At 48.7% G+C, this 22,670-nt stretch overlaps 1 protein-coding gene across 5 annotated transcripts; it reads right to left on the bottom strand.

The window, feature by feature from the left end:
- Nucleotides 1-1,458: 1,458 nt before the first annotated feature.
- On the bottom strand, nt 1,459-20,945 carry TMEM39B (transmembrane protein 39B). Of its 5 annotated transcripts, none has more exons than XM_036081837.2 (9): nt 20,801-20,945; nt 18,942-19,068; nt 18,198-18,417; nt 17,513-17,596; nt 17,039-17,193; nt 9,399-9,735; nt 8,265-8,452; nt 3,794-3,914; nt 1,459-1,911 (listed from the first exon to the last, which is right to left on the bottom strand). In XM_036081837.2, exons 1-9 carry the CDS (start codon nt 20,802-20,804, stop codon nt 1,669-1,671), a joined length of 1,479 nt encoding a protein of 492 aa, XP_035937730.1. In that variant the 5' UTR covers nt 20,805-20,945; the 3' UTR covers nt 1,459-1,668. The 5 variants fall into 5 exon arrangements, with proteins under 5 accessions (XP_035937730.1, XP_035937728.1, XP_035937731.1 ...); XM_036081835.2 differs by lacking the exon at nt 20,801-20,945 and adding an exon at nt 20,185-20,342; XM_036081838.2 differs by lacking the exons at nt 18,198-18,417; nt 20,801-20,945 and adding an exon at nt 20,641-20,660.
- Nucleotides 20,946-22,670: the final 1,725 nt, after the last annotated feature.

Below are 22,670 nucleotides of genomic sequence, written 5' to 3' on the forward strand. Positions count from 1 at the left end.
GTCTGTCTGCTCTTAGGTAATGCCCAAACACTGCAATCTGACACACAGGTGGGTCCTTATTCACTTCTTGGGCTACTCCCCACCAGGCAACCCAGGCTCCATCCATATTTGGGGAACCCCCTTTCCCCAAGTATGCTATCTTTTCTGCCTTTGCATATGCTGTTTCCTCTGCTTGGAATGCAATGCCTTCCCTTCCTCCTTGACCATGGGGTGAACAAATTCACTTTCAAGACCCAATTCAACTTTCCCCTTCCTGAAAAACTCTTTCCAGTCTGGGTATCTGTCCTCTCTGCTCCCCAGTGCCCTGGACACACATTTTCCTCAGCTAAAACTTAGCATCCTAATTTGCTCACAAGTTATGCCTCTCCTGGTTGTCTAAGGGACAGTATCTCCCTCACCTCTGTATCTGTCCCATGCCTAGCATGATGCCTTCCTCACCAGAGACACCAAAAACTTTTGTTGTAGTGTCTCCCATACACCACCACAGACTCATCTGCATATCCTGTGGCCAACAAGGGCTCAGTGAACACAAGCAGAGTAGATGAGCGGCTAGGACTGTCCTTTTCTCCCAGCCTGAGCCCTCCAGCCTGTCTTATAGGAGCCAGGGGGCTCTCCCAAGCGGCTTTGTTTCCACTCTAGCACTTGGCCTTGCTTCCACACTCTCCCTCGCCTAGAGCCATTGGTCCTGATCCAGCACCTCCCTGCAGACCCACCCCATCCCCACCCCATCCCCACCCTCTGTTCCTTATCCTTCCTGCTCTAGGAACCATTCTGCTTACCCTCCCCAAATATACCAGGATATTCCAAATCTCTGTGCTATTCCATATGTCCTTTCCTCTGCTTGAAGTGCCTTTCCCCCATTTTGTCCACCTAGGAAGTGGCTGACAACTCAGACTATCCCTGCCTCCAAGAAGTCCAGAGAGCATTAAACATTCTCTCCTGTGCTACTCTGTATCTTGTAACTGTTATACCCATCCCAGTGCAGTATGACTTTTTTGTTTCTGTGCCTGGGCATCCTGACACAGAGCAGGGTCTCAGTGACTGCAGGCTGAGAGAATCAGGACATCACATTCTGCTAGGATAGTGGTGGTGTCTTTTGGGAGGGTTTTTTGACTACTGTGTTGTCTTTGGCAAGTCACTATAGTTCTCTGAGCTTGTTCTTCATCTATAGAGTTGGAATGACAGCACCTACCTCCTAGGGTTGTCATAAAAGTTGGATTGAGACAGGCCTATAATGCACATAAGATTAATGTCCAGTACACAGCATTTAGCCATCAGTAGCTACCACTGTTACCATGACCTCTGGTGCCTCATCTCTTCTCTATTGGAGAAGGCAGGACCCATAGGGGCCCCAGAAGCCACACAGGGGCTTCCTGGCCCAGAGTCCTAACCTCTAACATCTGCTCTCTACCTGATAGGCAAGAAGAAGGGAAAGAAACAAAGGACACACAGGCTTAATGGGAGTATAAAAATAGGACTTTTTTCCCCCCCATAATCACATCAATTATCAAAGAAACAAACAGTATGTAACAAAAATACAAAGCTCTGGTGAATTTTTTTGTCTGTTTTTGTGGGTTTTTTTGCCCCTCACCCAACCCTCCCCAACAGCCCCTTCCCAGAGAGCCCCTGGCTGAAGCCTGGATGCTGTCCCTGGGGTCACCCTGGGGCTTAGGAGAACCGGTGGTCCAGGTCCCTCTGCGGGCTGGCCGAGTAGGAGTAGGCCTTGCCCAATACCAAGCGGTCCCGCAGCAGCTTGAAGAAGGCATAGTAGTTGCTGAAGAGGATGAGTGCCAGGGAGATCGTCTGGTGCCACTTTTCAGAAGACATTAAGGAGTATAGCTGGTAGACAATGACAGCACCCTCCAGCAGCAGAAGGATGTTGAGGATCCGCAGGGGTTTGCTGAAAAAGAACTGCCCAGGAAAGGGTAGGCAGGGACTAGAAAGTATGTTCCAGAAACCTGCCTCCTGGATGGGGGTTCTGGGGGGGCCAGTGAAGGGGACAGGCTCTTGGGGCCCCATGCAGACATGGGTGGAGACTCTGCCACCCTCTCTCCTTTTGCTTATGGTCTTTCTTCCGTCAAGACTACTGTTTTGGGTGCCTGGGTGGCTCAGTCATTAAGCGACTGCCTTCGGCTCGGGTCATGATCCCAGGGTCCTGGGATCGAGCCCCGCATCAGGCTCTCTGCTCAGTGGGGAGCCTGCTTCTCCCTCTCCCACTCCCCCTGCTTGTGTTCCCTCTCTCACTGTGTCTCTCTGTCAAATAAATAAATAAAATCTTAAAAAAAAAAAAAAAGACTACCGTTTCCCACAGAAGTTAAGATCTTGTTGAACTTCTACCTTCCTCTAGGAAGCTTTTCTTGAGAGATCTTGCTTGCTCACTCAAACTTTTTCTGGTCTGCAATCAACACCTTTTTATATGTGATCCTCCTGGGTACAGCCTGGCCCGAACAAATTAGAATCTTACGACATAGATACGGAAAGTTATTATAGACTATAGAGTCTGAGTCACCCACTTCTTCATGGGTAGCATCCCGACCTAGGCCAGAAACTTCCAGGGCATGTGGTGACACCTCACTCTGACCTGGTATTTAAAAAGCAGGGTAGAGTGGGGCGCCTGGGTGGCTCAGTCGTTAAGCGTCTGCCTTCGGCTCAGGTCATGATTCCAGGTCCTGGGATCGAGCCCCACATCGGGCTCCCTGCTCGGCGGGAAGCCTGCTTCTCCCTCTCCCACTCCCCCTGCTTGTATTCCCTCTCTCGCTGTGTCTCTCTCCGTCAAATAAATAAATAAAATCTTTAAAAAAAAAAAAAAAAAAAAAAAAAAAAAAGCAGGGTAGAGTGCAGGGACTCAAGAAGAATGTTTTGATCAGTTCCAAAGAGTGGTCAAGGTCTAGGGAATCTCGATTCTTCAGGGGCCAAGGTACCTAAACCTCAAAAGCTGCTTACAGGGTGGGAAGAGACGTGGCAGGAAATAGGAGTCCAAGAAACCAGCACGCCAGGCTCAGCTCTGCACCTGACAGCCTGCAGGACCCTGGGCAAGTCCCTTTCCTGTCTGGGCCTCAGGTTTCTCTACTGTGAAGAGATCACCCAGATCAATTTCTTAAACTGGGTTCCTTGGAAGCCCAGGATCTGAGGAGGCCTTTTTGGGGCCTAAGGTAGTGGTGAGTGGGAAGTGAAGGGAGTCCCAACCCTTTCAAATAGAGGGGTGCCATGAGGTCCTATATACCGGACTTTAGTCTATGACTGTGTTGGAAAAAGGATTTTGATAGCAAGATAAGTAAATAAAATGGAGACCACTGGCCTCAGTGATTTTGAGCAGCTCTTTTCATAATGCTGAGTCCGTGAGTCCTTACCATCAGACCCAAGGTTCCCAGCAAGGCACCCTTGAACAAGTCAGACGCTAAGCCAATTTCAGTCTCAGAAAATGGCGATAGCCCTGGCACTTCTCTCACGCGCAGGGTGAAGGCTGAATGGAGGGTGCGTGGCAGGTGCTTACCACCGTGCCCGGCACACCATATGAATGAGGATAGTTATGATTTTTGCCCCTAAAAATCCCTCCTTTTATGGTGTCATCTTTCCCGCCTCCACCCGACGTTTTCCAAGATCTGCTAGCACGTGAGCTGCGGTTATAGAGTCACCGTCTGAATGGCTGTCCAGTGCTGCACATGTGGGGTTTCCTTTGGATTTGAGAAATACTGAAAATAGCTTTCTGTTGCTAGGACATCACCCTCCTGCCTTGGGATCCTCCCGGCTTGAGATCAGGCCCCACCCCTCCTTCCCAGGGGAGGAGACTCACGTGGAAGCGGAAGTGGGAGACGTCCGAGGGGATGGCCACGTTGTAGTGGCCCACGGCTTTGTAGACGTTCTTGCTGTGCTTCACCAGCACGCCCTGTGGCCACATGCATTCTTCCGTCCACCTGGAGGCACAACCCAACAGTGCCCCTTACACCCAGCTCACCCACAAAAGGGGCTACCAGCAGACTGGGCCTGGTGTGACCACCAGGGCCCGACTCCCCATTTCTATCATTTAGACACAGTGACTTTCCTTTCTTGGGTCTCAGGTGCCTCCTCTGTAAAAATGGGGTAAGAATCATGAGAAATTCATGGGAGTCAGAAGGTCTAGGGTTGACATTCATGTTTGAGGGGCTGTCAAGAAAACGCTTTTCCCTCTTTGGGTGCATTTTCTTTCTTTCTTTTTTATTTTATTTATTTATTTGAGACAGAGAGAGCAGGAGCAGGGGAGGGGCAAAGGGAGAAGGAGAGGCAGACTTCCCGCTGAGCAGGGAGCCCGACTCGGGCCTCAATCCCAGGACCCTGAGATCATGACCCAAGCTGAAGGCAGACACCCAACCGACTGAGCCACCCGGGAGCCCTGCATTTTCCTCACCTACTCTCATCTCTAGCCTCCAATTGGTCCACTGCACAGCTGCCTGAGTGGTCTTTGTAAAACACCAAGCTGAGCCTATTTTCCACTCAAAACCCTCTGAAGCGTTTTCAGTGCCCTTGGATTCAAGTCCCCAAGGATTCGCTGTGGCCTCTGAGGCCCTGCGTGGACTTTCAGGACTCCGGCCACATAGCTTGTGCTCAAGCCATTCCCAGCGGTTTCTAGTTCTCCAGCACAGCCTACGGTTTCATGTCTCTGTGTAAGTCACTCCCTCCAACTGGACTGCCCTTCCTGATGCAGTATCCTTCTGGCAAGCTCTTTCAAAACTCGGGATCCTCCAGAAAGCCTTTCTCAAACTCCCCACAGAGTTCAGCATCCTTCAACAGCAACCTGAATCTCCTGCTACTGGTCCACTTTCCCCAGTGTTTCGTCACTTATTTCCCTGTATCCCTCCCTCGTCTGGGAGCCCTTGAGGGAAGGGATGGTGTCCATTTCATCTCTATGTCCTCAGAGCACGGCACAAGGCCTGGCACAGAGAGGCCTCAGTGAGCATGTGAGTGGGATGGTGCGTTCTTCCAGTTCTGCCACATCTCCCAGGGACTCCAAGGGTCCTGGGCCAGAGGACAGAGAATCACAAAAAACTCTAACTCATGTTCCTACCTTGTTGATTCATTCATTTAAAAACCAGTTATCAGGGGCGCCTGGGTGGCTCAGTCGGTTAAGCGGCTGCCTTTGGCTCAGGTCATGATCCCAGGGTTCTGGGATCGAGCCCCGCATTGGGCTCCCTGCTCGGCGGAGGGCCTGCTTCTCCCTCTCCCTCTGTCTGCCGCTCTGCCTACTTACACTCTCTCTCTATCTCTGTTAAATAAATAAATAAATAAAAATCTTAAAAAAAAAAAAAAAACAGTTATCGGAGTACCTGGGTGGCTCAGTCGGTTAAGCATCTGACTCGTAGTTTTGGCTCGGGTCCTGATCTCATGGCTCATGAGAGAACTGTCAGGCTCCAAGCTCAGCGGGAGTCTGCTTGGATATCCTCCCCCACTTCCCCTCCCCTGCTCATGTGCACTCTCTCTCCATCTCTCTCTCAAATACATATGTAAATCTTTTTTTTTTTTTAAATTTAAAAACTAGTTATTATGTTATACCTAACAACATGGATGAACTTCACAGGCAATATGCTGAATGAAAAAGAAACTGAACCCAAGATTTCATTTATGTGAGGTTGTAGAACAGGTTAGTTTTGAAAGAAAATAGAAAAATGGTTGTCTGGGTGGTGGTGGTAAATGGGGGGCAGTCTTTGGGAAGAGCCAAGAGGAAATTTTCTGAGAGGCTGTAAATGTTCTATATCTTGTTCTATCTATATGTGGGGGTGCAGGTCTGCCTACATATGGGGGTACAGGTCTACCTATACATGGGTGTACAGGACTATCAAAACCCAAAGAATTGTACACTTTAAGGTTTATGCATTTCAGACTTTTAACTCTAGGAAACAAACCGAGGGTTGCTGGAGGGGACGTGGGTGGGGGGATGGGGTAACTGGGTGATGGGCATTAAGGAGGGCACTGAGTGTTATATGCTACTGATGAATCACCAAATTCTACCTCTGAAACTAATAATACGCTATATGTTAATTAAACTGAATTTAAATTAAATAAAAAAAAAGATTTGTGCATTTCACTGTATAAAAATTTTATCTTAAAAAAAGACTAGACACAAACCACAAAAATTTACCGTGGACCTATTTTAAGCCAGGCACTCTGCCAGGAGTGAGATGGCTGAGCGCTTGACAGGCAAGGACCCTGACCTCCAGGAGCTTTAGTCCTGGAATAACAGGTAAGTAACTAAGCAAACAGAGCAGAAAGAGTTAGGTGCAATGATCATGATATTAAGGGATTGTGGGAGCACGGGGTAGGGGGCACTGAACCTATCCTGGGTGGTGAGGAAAGTGTTCCCGGAGGAAGCAAACTGCTAAAGGATGCATAGCAATTAATCAGGAAAAGAAAGGTGGAAAGGGTGTTCTAGGCAAAACAAGCATCATGTGCCAAAGCCTGGATACAAACATGCATAGAGAATTTGAGGATCCGAAGCGGTCTGGTATGGCCAGAGCAGAGTATGAGCAGGGAAGGCATGGTAAGAGAGGAGGCAGAAAAGGCTGGGAGGGCCCAGTTCAGCAGCTGGGAAGCCATGCGAAGGAGCCTGGGTCTTCTCTGTGGACCATGGTGAGCTATGGACAGGTTTCTCCTCATGTTCACCTATATTCTACCTTTCTACTCCTCCCTCCCTTCAGAGGCTAAGGCTAAGCCGAGTCCCCTTTAGGCCCATTTGGCAATGTCTATCCCCTTTCCTTGACTATTTGGACAGAGCCTGGGAGGGACCCTGACCAGCATGGAGGGCTATGTGACCCCAAAGGTTATGCTCCTGACCACAGTTCTCCAAGTTCTCTTACTTAACCTTACCCCAGGGAGAATGGTAGCATCCCCGTTTTATAGACCAGAAAGCAAAAACCCAAAAAGGCCAACTGCTTACCCAAGGACATCATGTATCCCTTCTTGGAACATCAGAAAAAAGGAAGAAAAAAGTTACTACTGATAAGAAAATGTAGCATTCTCATTGGCCCTAACTCCTGGAGGCAGCCAGGGGACCCTTCTGGGGCTGTGTCTGAGGACCTGGGGAAATGGATAAGCCCTAAGCTAAAAGAAGGAATGTCTGTAAATAGCACCTACTACAATGTTCCATGGACCGTCCTAGGCACTTAGCTACTTTTCCTCTATCATCTATCTATCTATCTATCTATCATCTATCTACCTACCTACCTATCTATGTAAAGTAATCTCTATGCCCAACGTGGGGCTTGAACTCACAACCCCCAGATCAAGAGTCACATGCTCTACTGACTGAGCCAGCCAGGCGTCTCTGTGGCCTCCCTTTGCATCTCTGCTTCTTGATGGACCTACCTCTACAAACCTGTCCTAGGGGCCTCTTCTCTGCCACACCTTGTGCTGGGCCCGAGGCTCAGATGTGATTCAGGAGGGCCCAGACTTGAGGAGCTTCCAGCCTAATGGGGGGATACAGGCAGGAAAAATGAGGGTAACCTGGGTGAAAAGTACTGAGGATGGCACCATGAAGGATGAGCCAGGCTGAGGGGACGCTGGGCTCCTGAGCAGGTGCTTCTACCTCTGCAGTGCTGTCCTGCAGCCGGGCTTCCTTCTTCCCATCATCCTATAACCATTTGTGTACGCGGCTGTCACCCGCACCAGACTGACCTCCTCTAGGACCTCGTCTTGGTCATTCTCTCTTTGTGACTCTGCTTCCCTGGCCAGGGTTCACCATCGGCTAACATGGCACCCTATCCTCTGCCCAGATTGATGGTTCTAAGGCACCTTGGCATGGGTTCCTCCACTGTTCCAAAGCCTCCATAGCCCCCCTCTGCCTGTAGGTCAAGTCCAAGCTCCTCTGTCCAATACATAGCACCAGGACGGGTATGGCTTCAGAAGACGTAAACGTCTGCCAGAAAGGAGGTGACCTAATGACTGAACGGATGAGTGAGCAGGTAACAGAAGGAGAGAAGCAATGAATGAAGGCAAGAGCAAATCGGTCCGTGAGCTGCGTAAGTAACAGTCAGTGAATGAGAAAGTCAACGAGTCTATGAATTTACTGCCTGGCCTTCTCCCGTCTCTAGCACGCTGCAAGTTACCTAAGCACGGGGGACATGTCTGCCTGGGGCCCAACCATATCCCACTCTGGCCGCAAGACCTAGCTTACAAGACGTGCTCAACGACCACCCACCAGCTGAATGCATGAGCTGGTGAGGGGGGAGGCCCGTGGCTCCGCAGACACAGACCACGAGGGCTGGGGTCGGCCAGGGACGCGGAGGGCAACTCACGGGTGCTGCAGCACGTTGGAGCACAGCGCTGGGTCTACCTTCTGCCAGCAGCCCAGGTGGGCAGCGGCCTTGTGCAGGAGGTCGCAGTAGCTGGCGGGCAGCAGATGCTGCATGAGGATCACTGAGGTGCTGACGGACACCAGCAGGAAGAGCTCACAGGACCAGCGCTTGTCATAGTAATGCGTGTTCTGGGGGCAGCGGGAGATGGGTAAGGCCTGGGATGCCCAGAATGGCCTGACCCCCTCCCCTTTCCGCGATTCGATCTGCTTTGGAAACCAGGGCAGCCTTCCAGGGGGCCTGAGACCAAGGATCAAACACCTAACAAAGAGGGCTTAATCATGGACCTAGACCCTAGACCCTGTGCCCCCCACTCAGTTCTCTACAAGCTCCTCTTACAGAAAAACTGCTCCCACTGCCTACCACTCTGAGCCAGAGTACAGGCTCTGGGGTCCAAAAGGCGTGAGTTCAAATCTTGGCTCTGTTCCTTATTAACTATGTGACGCTGGGCAAGTCATCTCCCTTCTCTGTGCTCTAGCTTTCTCTTCTGTTACGTTGCAAGAACAGCTACCAAGCACCTCTGAGAGGCGGCAGGAGGATTATCACACTCATGAAAGCTCTAGCATGCTGCAGTGCTCAAGAAACATTAAGTCCTCTCAGCCTCAACTCATTCAGCGCAGTCCAGCCCTGGAGAAATGTTTCAAGCCTACTGGCTGCCGGGGAGGTACCTTCCCAGAAGGCCATACAAGCTGGAGAGAAAGCACAGGCTTTTGGAGTCGCTCGGGTCTGGATGAATCCTGGCTTTCCTACTTCATGATACAGCTGGACATCGCAATAGGCCTGGGCCAAAACAGCCCTAGTGAAATACACCACTGCTTCCTGTTATCAAGTATCATGAACAACAATGTCCTGTCCCCCTCACTGGCTGGGTGACCTTGTGCAGGCCACGCCCTCTCAGTGAGCCTTGTTCTCCCCGCTCTAAAATCGAGGTAGTCGTTACTCTAGCCCTCAAGAGAACTGATGGGAATCTTATCAAAAACGGTCCAGTTATTCATGCAAGCAGGAGGGCTCCTGTGGGGCAGGCAGCAGGGGAAGGCCCCAGGCAGGCCCTTTCTCCCCCTGGGTTGAGCCACGCACCTTCACGAACCAGACAGGCACAAAGGCCACATAATAGGCGCTCAGCATGGAGCTGACCAGCACTTCCTTCATGCGCCAGTTGAAGTCCATCTTGAGGAACTCCACCTCGCTGCGGATGAGACTGGGGGACAGGCAGCAAGCGTGCGTGGGCATGGCGTCTGGCCCATACAGCTGCCGTGTCTGCTGCTTCCACGTCTCCCTCAGCGTCAGCAGGTAGTCCCGGCTCCGCGCTAGGCCACTCACCGCCTCCCGGGGACCCATGGAGGCCATGTGGCTGAAGAGGTTCGTCTTGCGGAGGTCACAGTTCAGCTGCAGGAACGGAATGTACATCCCAAACCTGCTGGGGAAGACAGTGGTGAGGGGGAGGCCTGCCTGTGGGCCACGATCCCCACCCTTACCCACGGAAGGACTCTTCCTTCCTCCCTGGGCCTAGCTCTCCCGGCTACTCAGAGGGCAGAATGTACCCATCCTTCTATCCAGCCATCCTTTGATCAGTCAACATAGGTATCAGCATCGAGTGCAGGCCAAGCATTGTGCCGAGCATCGGGGACAAAGTAGGAAGCAGGAGCTGAGGCCCTGCCTCGTGGTCTATTGCTGACTAACAGTGATCCTAACAGCCCATGTTCATTGGGCACACACTATGCTCTAGACACTGTACTAAGCGCTTTACACGTGTTCTCTTCTTTTGCTTCTCCTAAGAACACTATGCATTTAGTACTATTATTTTGTATCCCCTTTGAAGAAGCTGTGGCTCAGAGAAGTGAAGTGGATTTCCCAAAGGTTACCCAACCAGTAAGAAAGCAATAGAGCCTGGATTCAAACCCAGAACCATCTCGTACCAAAGACCAAGACGCATACTCAACAAATACCATGAATAATTAATTAGTTAAAAATGTACAAGGGGTGCCTGGCTGACTCAGTCAGAGAAGCGGGTGGCTCCTGATCTCGGGGGTCATGAGTTTAAGCCCCACACTGAACACAGAGATTACTTAAAAAAAAATGTACGTGGTACCACAAGACAGGTCTAAGTTGTGACGGCTGCGTACTCAAGAGGTAGCTCTTCAGCTTGTGGAGAAAGGAGGTTCAGGAACAGTATTTATTGTGTGCCTATTATGTGCCAGGCACTGAAATGGGCCCCCCCCCCTTTTTTTGTAAGATTTTATTTATTTATTTGACAGAGAGAGAAAGGAGAGCACAAGTAGGGAGAGTGGCAGGCAGAGGGAGAGGGAGAAGCAGGCTTCCCGCCGAGCAGGGAGCCCGATGCGGGGCTCGATCCCAGGACCCTGGGATCATGACCTGAGCCGAAGGCAGGTGCCCCTGAAATGGGCCCTTGAACAATACAAATCCGTTTCCCTGAGCAGTACCCCTAGGGCTGGAGCTAATTAGTCAAGGGGTGTTTTGAGTGCATGGCTAGCATCTTTTGAGGAGAAAACTAGGTGGACCCAAAGCCCAGGAAAGTAGATAATCATAAAAATGTAGTTAAGAGCCAGGGTGCCTAGCTGGCTCAGTTGGTGGAGCATGTGACTCTCGATCTGGGGGTTGTGAGTTCGAGCCCCACATTGGGCACAGAGATGACTTTAAATAAAAACAAACAAACAAATAAATAAATAAATAAGTGGGGGGAAGTAGCTAAATGCCTAGCATGGTCCATGGAACATTATAGTAGGTGCTATTTACAGACATTCCTTCTTTTAGCTTAGGGCTTATCCATTTCCCCAGGTCCTCAGACACAGCCCCAGAAGGGTCCCCTGGCTGCCCCCAGGAGTTAGGGCCAATGAGAATGCTACATTTTCTTATCAGTAGTAACTTTTTTCTTCCTTTTTTCTGATGTTCCAAGAAGGGATACATGAGTGTCCTTGGGTAAGCAGTTGGCCTTTTTGGGTTTTTGCTTTCTGGTCTATAAAACGGGGATGCTACCATTCTCCCTGGGGTAAGGTTAAGTAAGAGAACTTGGAGAACTGTGGTCAGGAGCATAACCTTTGGTCAAATAGGCCAGGATTAAAATCCCAGCTCTGCTACTTACTAGTACTGTAATTTAGGGTAAGTTATTTAACCTCTATGAGCCTCAGTTTCCTTAATTTGCCCTAAGTTACATAGCTCGTATTGATTCTCTACACTCAGACAGGCATTACACCTAGTGTTTTCATAAATACTTTCTTTAAACCTTGCAACAACACTCATCACGGTGCTTGATTCAAAGTACAAGACTCATAAAATTTTGTTTAGAAAAGAGAGACCAGTGATTCTGTGGGACAGAAAAGAAGACTGAAATGGGATTCCCACAACACTCTTCAGGACACCTTGTGGGAATGAAGGAGTAGGGCACCTACAGGAACATACAAGGGATTCAGACCCAAACTTATGGCCAAGTACTTAAGAATCTCCCTGGTTTTGCCTCTAAGAAGGACTGCAGATATAATTAAATTATTTGGTGACAGCAAGTAACTGCTCCACAAACCACAAGTTAGAAGCTATTTCACATGCAAGACGGCAGATTCCCTCTCATCTTCTCCACTCAAGACGTGACAGTAGAAAAGTAGAAAATAAATTCATATCAGCAAAAAGAATGGGAGTGGGGTTATCAGTTCACAAATGATTCTGACAAATTTAGAAAGCAGATGGAAACATGTTGACAGATGAGGAAGGAAGCCATCATCTAGAGCAGTGCTGTCCAACAGAAATATAATGAGAATCACATATGTACTTTGAAATTTTCTGGTAGCCACATGGAAAAAAAATATGAAGTTAATTTTAATACTCTAGTTTACTTAACCCAATATATGCAAAACATTATCATTTCAACACATAATCATTATTTACAAATGAGATTTTTACTTATTATTTTTTTTTTTTTTGAAGATTTTATTTATTGTAGAGAGAGAGAGAGAAAAACGAGCATGCACGGGAGTACATGTGAGGAGGGGGAGGGGCAGAGGGAAAGGCAGAGAATCTCAAGCAGACTCCACGCTGAGCGTGGAGCCCCACGCAGGGCTCAATCTTACAACCCTGAGATCATGACCTGAACCAAAGCCAAGAGTCAGATGTTTAACCAACTGAGCCACCCAGGTGCCCCTACTTTCTTTTTTTGTACTAAGTCTTCAGAATCTGATGTTTATTTCACACTTACAACACACTGAAGTGAAAGAGGCAAACTAGCCTCTTTCAAATGTTCAGTAACAACAGGTGGCTAGAAGCTCCTAAACTGGATGGCATGGGTCTAGAATATGCTATGAGAGGACTGCACTGGGGGTAGGAGCTTATCTGCCTAGTGACCCAAGAGAGACTGACTTGAAGTAGGCACAGCTGATAAAGGGTAGAAGCAAGCAGCAGGACTGAACAAATGGGATTAAACAAAGATCTGTATTTATTTGTAAAAGTCAGTCCCTTTATTCTCTTACCTCATACAACCTACCCTGAAGTATTCTTACATAAAAAAATTGAATAAACTGTCTAGGGAGAACTGTGGTCTCTAATGGGAGCACCTTAGAGTAACCCCCTCACTCTGGCTTCTGGCCTATGGGGGCCCACAACCTGACAACTAGCACCGCACTTCCTCATCCTAAAGCGAAGTCTGCCAGTCAGTGTGTCCTGCTCATGTACTTAGAATTCCTAGTCAAACCTCCCACTCACATATATAATGGCAGAGGGAGAGGAAGTGCACTGCAACTATTCAGTCCTTCATTTGTCAGTGTAAAGAGACAACCAAAGAAACGAACTATGCTTAGAAAACTAGCAGCATGAAACAAAAAACTGACCCCAGTGGAAATACAAAATTGAGGGAACAGAAGAGACTTTTTTTTTTAAAGTTCATTTTTTTTTTTTTTAAGATTTTATTTTTTAACAGAGAGAGAAACAGCGAGAGAGGGAACACAAGCAGGGAGAGTGGGAGAGGGAGAAGCAGGCTTCCCGCGGAGCAGGGAGCCTGATGTGGGACTCGATCCCAGGACCCTGGGATCATGACCTGAGCCGAAGGCAGACGCTTAACGACTGAGCCACCCAGGCGCCCCGAGATTTTTAAAACAAGAACAGAATGCTATGAGAAAAGAACAATCAGGAAATAAGAGGCCTTGGAGATGAAAAATATGATTGCTGAAAAACTCAATAAAAAAGCTGAAAGATAAAGTTGAGGAAATCTCCCTAAAGGCAAAGTAAAAAGAGAGAGCGGAGAAAGACAGAGCAGAGAGAGAGAGATCGAGACAGAGAGAAAGAAAGATGGGGGGAGGGTGAGGGAGAAAGGGAGAGAGAGATGAAAAATATGAGAGAAAATATAAGAGAAACAGATGATCAATCTATGAGGTCTACTACCTGATAAACAGAAGCCCCATAGAGAATAGAAAAAAATAGAAGGGAAGATATTATCGAAGAAATAATAGGAGAACATTTTCCTGATCTGAAGATATATCCATATCTCCAGGTTAAAAGAGTCCTAGAGTACTGATAAGATGAATGACAAAAGTCCCACACCAGACGCCTCCTTGTGAAATTTCAATAATCAAAAGATAAACAGGATATCTCTAAAAGTTTTCAGAAAGGAAAAAAACAAGTCATCTACAAAGTAACTGGAATCAAACTGGCATCAGACTTCTCATTAGAAACATGGGATGCTAGAGACAATGGAGTAATATCTTCAAACTTCTGAGAGAATATGAATTTGAACTTAGAAATCTACATTAGCTGAACCATCAATCAAGTATGAGGGCAGAATAAGGACATTTTTAGACATGCAAGGCCTCAGAATGTATATACCTCCCACATACCCATTGTTAAGGAAATTACCTGATAATGCACTCCAGCAAAATAAGGGAGAAAACCAAGAAAGAGGAAGACATGGGATCCAGGAAACAGTGGATCCAACCCAGGAGGGCAGCGAAGGGAAGTCCCAGGCTGAGAGCTGTACAGCAGGCCTAAAGAACAACCACTCCAGACTGGAGCAAGAGGATGGAGGGCTCCAGGAGGGATGTCTTTAGGGGGAAAAATGGACCCCAGGCAAGAGGTAGCATGATTGAGAGGCTGGATAAACTGAGGATATGCTGAAGGCCCATCATTCTTTTGTCAACAAGAAAAAAGAAAGGCAATTAGAACTCCAAGAAAAAAAAAAGGCTGTATAAGAAAGTTCCAATCTAAATATGAAGCAAACTAAAATGTGACATGATTTTAAGCAATTGATGGAATGTAAGAAAAGAGAAACCATTTTTCCTTGACATGAGGAACTTTCTTTTTTTAAGAGGCCCAAGATTATAACTCAGTAACTACAAAGAAGGAATATCATCTATGCACACTACTTGGCCCTGAGGTGAACAATATTTTCATATTCATAATAACATCAAGACTACCTACAGCTTTTTAGTTTTTAGAATTAACCTTAGACAAAGAATGGAAGACTTAAATGTGGTCATATAGGAGAATGTGAATGTCAAGCTTAATATTTAAGAATATAGCTGCCAGGAAGTGAGAGGAGGAAGAGGGGAGGAAAAGTGGATGGGTAGCGTTCCTAATATTACTGTCTACATAAAAGGGATTAAGATACTATTGATGAAATAAAAAATACAGGCATACTGACATTATTGGAAAAGATAATCAATAGAGAATAATAATAACAGTTATAAAATACTGGGAATGGTATGGATGGAAGGGTGAACTAAGTAAATCTTCATCTGTCATTGAAGGGAATCAATGAATGTGTGCATGTATGTGTGTATGATATGCTTGTATATGCATAAAACACTTATTTCCAGGATATATGAGAAACCAGAAATATCGGTAGTTGCCTCTTGGAAGGGAAACTGGGCAGCTAACAGACAGGAGCCAAGAAGAGACTTTTTCTTTCTATATTCTTTACACATTTTGAATGTATACATTTTACACATATTTATACATTTTGAATTTTAACTCTGTAAACCTATTATCCAACTATAAAATCAATCATATGTTTTTAAAAGGAATAAAGGCACAAGGATACTAGAATTATGGGGGTAACTCAAAAAACAGTGAAAGCCAGAAACAGTGAAGGAGATCACTTTGGAGGAGTGGGACTAAAAAGCTGAAAAGTGGGGTTGGAGGCTGCTTTTCATCATAAGCTTTTTAGTACTCCTGGATTGATTTGTTAGGATATGCCTGCCTTATGTTAATAAAAATTTATAAATGAAATAATAAAAAAAAAAAGCAAAATATGACTACTGGGTGATACCTGTATCCGAGGAGAATGGATTCACTGGATAGTAACCACAAGGTGAAAAAATTAAGGCAACTGTTGACGGCTCTAACCAGGACAACCCCTGAAGGGCCATTTGTTAATATCTATGGACTGCACCTTTCGGTACAGTAATTCTACTTCTGGGAATCTGTTGTACGGAACTATTGGACAAGTGGGCAAAGATGTATGCAAAAGAAGGTTCCCTACCTCATTGTCTCCAATAGGGAAAAGCCAGGAACACCTCAAAAGGCGAAAATAGAAGACAAATACAACAACTGTGAAAAATCTATATAATGGAATACTATGAGGCCGTTAAAAAATGAGGCAGTCCTGTATGTATTGCCATGGAAAAATACCCAAGTTATAGGATTATGCGAAAAATGTAGTAAATTGTACAGCATCATGCATAGATTAATCCCTTTTTGTTAAAAAAAAAAGTATATGTGAGTATGCTTGAACAGAAAAAATTTGGGAGGATATGCTGCAAATAATGGTTTTCTGGCGGACTGATATTAAAGAGGACTTTCATTTTCTACATTAAAAGCTTCTGTAAAGTTCAATGTGTTTATAAGACACATGTGTCACTCTTACAATTAAAAACTAGTTATAATTGAAACAAGTGTGATGGGTCTCCTCCCATGACAGCGCCCTTTTGGTCATGCAGGGTAGAGAGGGATGAGTATCTGGCTCTGAAGCTTCCCAGGACAGAGAACTGGCCCAGCCTGAGGAAATTCATGAACCAGAAAGCTGCGGGGTTGCGAAATGACTGTAAATGCCCAGGGAGCCAGGAGCCTGCACCAGGAACAGCCAGAATGGATGTCTTGCCAAAGTTCTCCCCAGTTCTAGGCGAGAAGGGGGCAGTCCTGGGCTCCTCCCAGACAGGATCTTCCCATCCTCAACAATCTGGGCTCTGGTGAGATGGAGTGAGTGAGCAAACAGACACGAAGACTGACATACACACATGGCATGTGCAGGTACACACACCCCCCCCATTTCACGCACAGACACCCACACAGAAACATTCACACACGCAGGTGCTTGCATGCACACAGACCTGGGGGAGGCACCGAGAGATTACATAAACACTGAGATACAAAAAAAGAGAAAGAGAAAGAACCAGAGAAAAAAGGAAAGGAGAGGGAGACAAAGCCCATGCATCCCCATCAGGAATGTTCGTTTGGCATATACGCTCAGATCTGAGTCCCATTCTGACCTCCCCATTGGTGGCACCTAGGGTAAATTATGCCTGCTCTCTCAGTTTCTGCCCCTGCAAAAGAAAGCTAATCCTCTTGTTCTCAGGGGGATGCTGTCAGACAATGTGGGAGGATATTGCTGCTGCCCTTCCCTGAGTCTTCCAGGTACGGGGGCCTGCTGACCCAGCCACACTCAGGGCAGAGGTCAGGAGCTGGGTGCTAGGCAGTGAGGGGGTGAAGTGAGGGGTACTCACGGATAGCAGAGGAACAGGAGGTTCAGGAAGGAGTAGGTCCTGAAGAGGTGGATGAGGGAGCGGCACAGACTCCAGCCTGTTGCCGTGAGAACGGTGAAGCGGGTGAGGAACAGCAGGACGGAGCGAAAGAGGGAGACCTTCCCCCTCTGAGAAGCCTGGGTCGGGGCGAGATAGGACGGGATGGGGCCTTGGATGGAGGCCACCGGGGCTGTGCCCACATCCCACCCCGCATGGCCTGTGATCCCACCCAGGGAAACGTGGGGCAGCAGGCTGGGCTGGTGAACCTGGCAAGGTGAAGCCTTTTCCTCGATGCCCTGTAAACTCCAAGAGTGATGGGATGTAATGTTCTCCAACCAAGTTCAAAGGGAGCCCCAAGGAACTGCCTTAGGCTTGAAGGGCCTGGGATGTTTTCTTGGTACCCCCAGGGGAAAGGGGAGTCCCAAAGTCCCCGGCCAGCCTCTGGGACCCAATCACCTCCTTCACGATGGACCCAATGAAGCGGCGGCCCAGAACGATGGTGGTCACCATCAGCAAGTTGAAGTCGATCAGGTGGAAATTCTGTTGGGGGTGGGCAGAGGCTGGGGGTCACATGGGCCCCCTGTCCATGTACGGGCTTTTTTCATCCCCACCTCCCCCTGCCAAGTCCTTTCCACAGGGACTGTCCCCACTCTCTGACCTTCACAGGCCTCCAGCTGAATCAGGCCAGGAAATTACCTAGAGGAGCAGAACAGGACCGAGAGGAGGGAAGTGGGACAGTCCCAGGAGATAAGAGAGTGGTGTGCGAGCCCTCTTGCTATGATCACCCGTGCCCCTGTCCCTGCACCTCTTTCTCAGCATGGAGATCTTTCCACTCCTGAAACTCATGTATGCCCGTGGCTCTTCTCCCCGACAGGACTTAAGACTCTGTGCTCTTTTAGGCAACATCTGTCAGATTTCTCTCTGCTACCTTTCAAATGCCTAACACGGTACTGAGCAACCAGGGGTGAGCGTTCAGGAATCATTCGCTTCCTGTTCCTTCTACACTCTCCATTTCCAGCGTGAGGCCAAGTGTCCAGGGTGCTTGGTAAGCTGTGTTAAACTGAAACCAAATGTCACACACACACACACACACACACACACACACACACACACACACAGCTGGTCCTAGCTCGGAACCTACCAGGGAGGTGTGGGAGGGTGGGTGGGAGGGCGGATACCACCACACTGTCTTGTAGATGTTGATGTAGTGAACGAAGAGGGCTATGAGCTGGCAGAAGAAGAGCTGCAACTCAAACAGAATGCTGGCCTGGACTGGCAGCTCGGGGATCTTGCAGTGCTGGAGGGGCACAACCGTCTGGGCGGCCAGCGGCGGGCTGGAGAGGCCCGTCCCAGAACTGCTCCTGGGAGGTGGGCAGGGAAAAACATCAGCAGCTGACCTGAGAACCCCACCAAGAGGGCTTCCAGGACACAGAGTGGTGGGGTTGGATCAGCAAAGCAGCTCATGGCAAGGATGGGAGTCCTCCTAATCCTGCCCGTCAGACAAAGGAGCCAACAGAGCCTTTTCCTATCCCTAATCTTATTTGGGCTTTCCAACATTCCCCAGGAAGGAAAGAATTATTAGATCCATTTGACAGATGAGGAAAAGGAGGCCCAGAGAGGAGAAACAACTCGTTCAAGCCACCGGAAAACCAGGAGCAGGACTGTAACTGGAATCCAGGCCTTTGGGCTTATTACCCTATATCCCACTGCATCTGCTCAAGTGACCACCACTTCTGAGTCTTTTTTTTTTTGCTGCTCGCTGTACTCAAACCCCCATCTGACATGTGGAGTATCAAATCCTAGAGCCCGAGCCCACTGAAGGAGAGCTTTGTTCGTATTGCCCTTGGGAGCCCATGGTGAGGGGAAAGAGACAGAGGTGGTTTACCTGGTGCGAGAACGGACACTGGTGACCGATGCACTGGAAGTATGGCCCCCACCAGAGCCCCCTGAGGATCCTGGCTCACACAGAGGATTTCGACAGTAGGATGTCCTGTTGGGACCTCTTCGTCCTCCTGCGGGACTCAACATAAGGGAGAGCCTCAAGCTAGAGGGCACAGATCAAGGATAACAGCAATACTGGCTACTGATTACCTGGTGCCTCATTCCATCATTAATCACAGAGACCGCTGATCTGGCCCCTGCCTACCTCTTCAGCCTCATCTCCTACCACTCTCTGACTGGCCTCCATGCTTCAGCCATCCCGTCCTTTCTCTCCTTAAGCAAACCAAACCTGTTGCTACCCGTTGTACTTGCTGTATCCTATCCACAAAGCCCTTCCCTGACTGCCATTTTTAAAGTACCTGCCCCCATAACTCTCTCATTTCTATTCTTTTTCCACAACAATTCACTCTTGGAATTATCTTATTCATTTGTTAACACATTTATTGTCTGTCTTTCTCACAAGACCAGAAGGTCAGTGAGGTCATTACCCTTATCTGTCTTTTCTACTGCTGTATTCCCTCCTTCCATCACAGAGTCCAGCATAAAGTGAGTGCCCTGTAAGTGTATGTTGATGAGAGAATGAACCCAGCAAAGTAGGTCTTCCACAGATTAGGAAACTGAGTTTACACTGTGTCACAGGTAGTTTGGGGTCTGAGGCTTGAGCTCTTAGCTCTGGTGTACACTGCTTTGTTCAGATACTACAAGTCTCTCTAGGCTTAGGATTCTGGGCACCCTTGAAGCCTTTTCCTCCAGAGTCCAAGATCCAGCTCAATAGGTGTCTCATGGTTGGTCAGGACCAGAGGCTGAGAGCCTGGCGTCTCACGGTCAGGACCACAGCCTGAGCATAGGGTCAAGGATGTGGGCTCTGGGAGAATGCTGTGGTTGTGGACCCAAAACCTATTTTCTCTAGGCTTAGCAGTCTAGCCCAAGCTCCCAGGCACCATCCTGCACAAAGGTCCTACACAAAGCTCCGAAGCACCACCCAAGGCCTAATCAAAGTTACAGCTTTGTTCAAACCTCCTCATAGCAACACAGCCTACACACACACACACACCCACCCCTTGCCCTAGCTTCCCAGCTCAGAAGCTTTTCCCACATGTCTCCAAAAAGTACTTCTCCAGGAGTTCTGCACCCAACCAGCCCCCAACCCAGAAGCCCTGTTCATATACTATTATACCCTATTATACCTGGCTTAAACATCTCACACATGCACCGTCGGTCCAAAAGCTCTGCCCACACCTACTCTCCTCTCTTTAGAAGCTCTACACCCACATAAAGCCCCTGGGCCCAGAAGCCCCGCCTACACACTGTTGTCAGCCCAGAAAACCCGCCCACAAGCCAATAAAAGCTCTCTCTGCCCAGAAGCCCCGCTCCAGAATGGGCTCCCGTGGTCTGGAAGGTCTCCTTCCCGCCCCATCACCCCAGTGCCAAGCCGCTACAGCCCAGAAAGTTCGCCCCCGCACCAGCGCCAACAGCCCACGAGCTCCGCCCCAGCACCAAGGCCCCGCCCACCGCTAAGCCCCGCCCCCACTTCTAGCCCAGGTGAGCGGATCCCCACCAAAGCCCATGCCCCCACAGGCCCTCTCCATTTTAGAAGTCCCGCCCCCCGCGCCAATGCCCCGCCCCCACAAGCGAGGCCCCACCCCGCAAGGCGACAGGAGGGGGCGGGGTCCCTCTGTGCCCCGCATCCCCTCCCCCTTCCCTCGCTGGGATCCTGTCCGCGCGGGGGAGCAGTCAGCATCTTGGCCATCCCGACCCCCACGCCCGCCGGTTCCCCGGCCGAGCCGGAGCCGCTCCGCTCACCCATCTCCTCCCCCCGGCGCTCTCCGCTCCGCCGCCGCAGCTCCTGCGGGCAATATGTCGGAGGCGACGGCGGCCGGGAGAGGACTAACCGCCGCAGCCCAGTCGCCGGGTATCAGCCGCGCGCTCCCGCTGGTCGCCAAATTTGCATACAAGGCGGGCTGGAAGCTGGGGGCGCGCTTCTTAAAGGGGCCGCGCGGACAAAGGCGGTGGCTGCGCGCTCTTTGTCTCGCGGTCCCCTACGCCCTTCCTGCAGCTGCTGCTCCGAGACCCCAGAGGGTGACTTCCGTCACCTCCTGCTCTTCCCGTGCGTGCCTTCTCCCAGCATCTCTTCAGTCCTGAGGGAAGGGAACGAACCGCCTCTCGGCTCCTGCCGGAGATGGACTGTATCCAGGAGTGGCCCGCAGGCGCCTCAAACTCAGCGCGTCCCAAATTGGGCTTTCGTCTTTGTCTTCGGCCTTACTTTTCTTTGGTCCACCCTGGTCAAAACCTGGGAGTCATTTCCTTCTTTCCCTCGACCCCCCCACAACCGATCTTTCACCTAGTTTGGTGGACCCTAGGTCCTAAATCTTTCTTCTGCCATCCCCTTAGTTCAAATCCAGATTCTGCTCCTTCTGAGCCTTGAAATCTTGTTTCTTGCTCTTTACAACGAGGCTGGTAATATTCACCTTAAAGGTCTTGGTGAGGATTGAATGAGATAACGCATGTAGAACAGGGTCTGTTTTAACAAATGTTAGCCATCATTATTATTAGGTTGCATGGCAAGTACTTAACATAGAGGAAGCACTCAATAAATGAGCTACTACTACCAACCGTTAGGACTTCTTCCCTCACAAGACCTATAAACTGTCTTAATCACCTGGTAGCTCCATGACTTAGCACAGTGCTTGGCACATAATAGACATCAGTATTCAATTAATTGAATGAATTAGCAGATATTTAATTAATAGATACTCACACAGCTTACAGTTAAGTGGGAGGAGATGGACATAAAATTAGTAAATTCTGTAGCATGTTAGAAGGGAATGATTGTTGTGGAGGTAAACAGGAAAGGGGGATGGGAGTTTGCAATTTTAAACAGGACAGTCAGAGTAGGCTTCACTGAGAAGGTGACTTTTGTCCAAACACTTGAAGGAAATGAGTGAGTCAGTCATACAGCTATCCAGAGAAAAGGGGTATTCCGGGCAGAGGGAAAAATCAGTGGAAGGGCCATCAGGTATGAACACGGCTAATGTGTTTATGAAACAGCAAGGAGGTCAGTGTAGCTTGGCTGGAATAGACATGAGAGTGGGACATGAGAAGGGGTGGACCATATAGAGTTCCTCATTACTCTGAATGAGATGGGGAACTATTGGAGGGTTTGAACTTTTTTTTTAAGATTTTATTTATTTATTTGAGAGAGAGTGAGAGAACGAGAAAGACTGAGAGAATCAGTGGAGGGAGGGATGGAGGGAGAAGCCTGTCATGGGACTCGATCCCAGGACCCTGGGATTATGACCTAGCCGAAGGCAGATGCTTAACTGAGCCACCCAGGAGCCCTGAACTTTCATTTTTATTTTATTTTTTAATTAATTTTTTTTTTAAAGATTTTATTTATTTGACAGAGAGGGACACAGCGAGAGAGGGAACACAAGCAAGGGGAGTGGGAGAGGGAGAAGCAGGCTTCCCACGGAGCGGGGAGCCCGATGTGGGGCTCGATCCCAGGACCCTGGGATCATGACCTGAGCCGAAGGCAGACGCTTAACGACTGAGCCACCCAGGCGCCCCATGAACTTTCATTTTTAAAGAATCACTCTGGCTGCTGTGTAAGAATAGACTGTAGAGGCACAAGGGTAGAAGCAAGGAGACCAGACAGAGGATATGGCAATGATTT

The sequence above is a fragment of the Halichoerus grypus genome, chromosome 5, assembly GCF_964656455.1.
Source record: "Halichoerus grypus chromosome 5, mHalGry1.hap1.1, whole genome shotgun sequence".
Classification (NCBI taxonomy): domain Eukaryota; kingdom Metazoa; phylum Chordata; class Mammalia; order Carnivora; family Phocidae; genus Halichoerus; species Halichoerus grypus.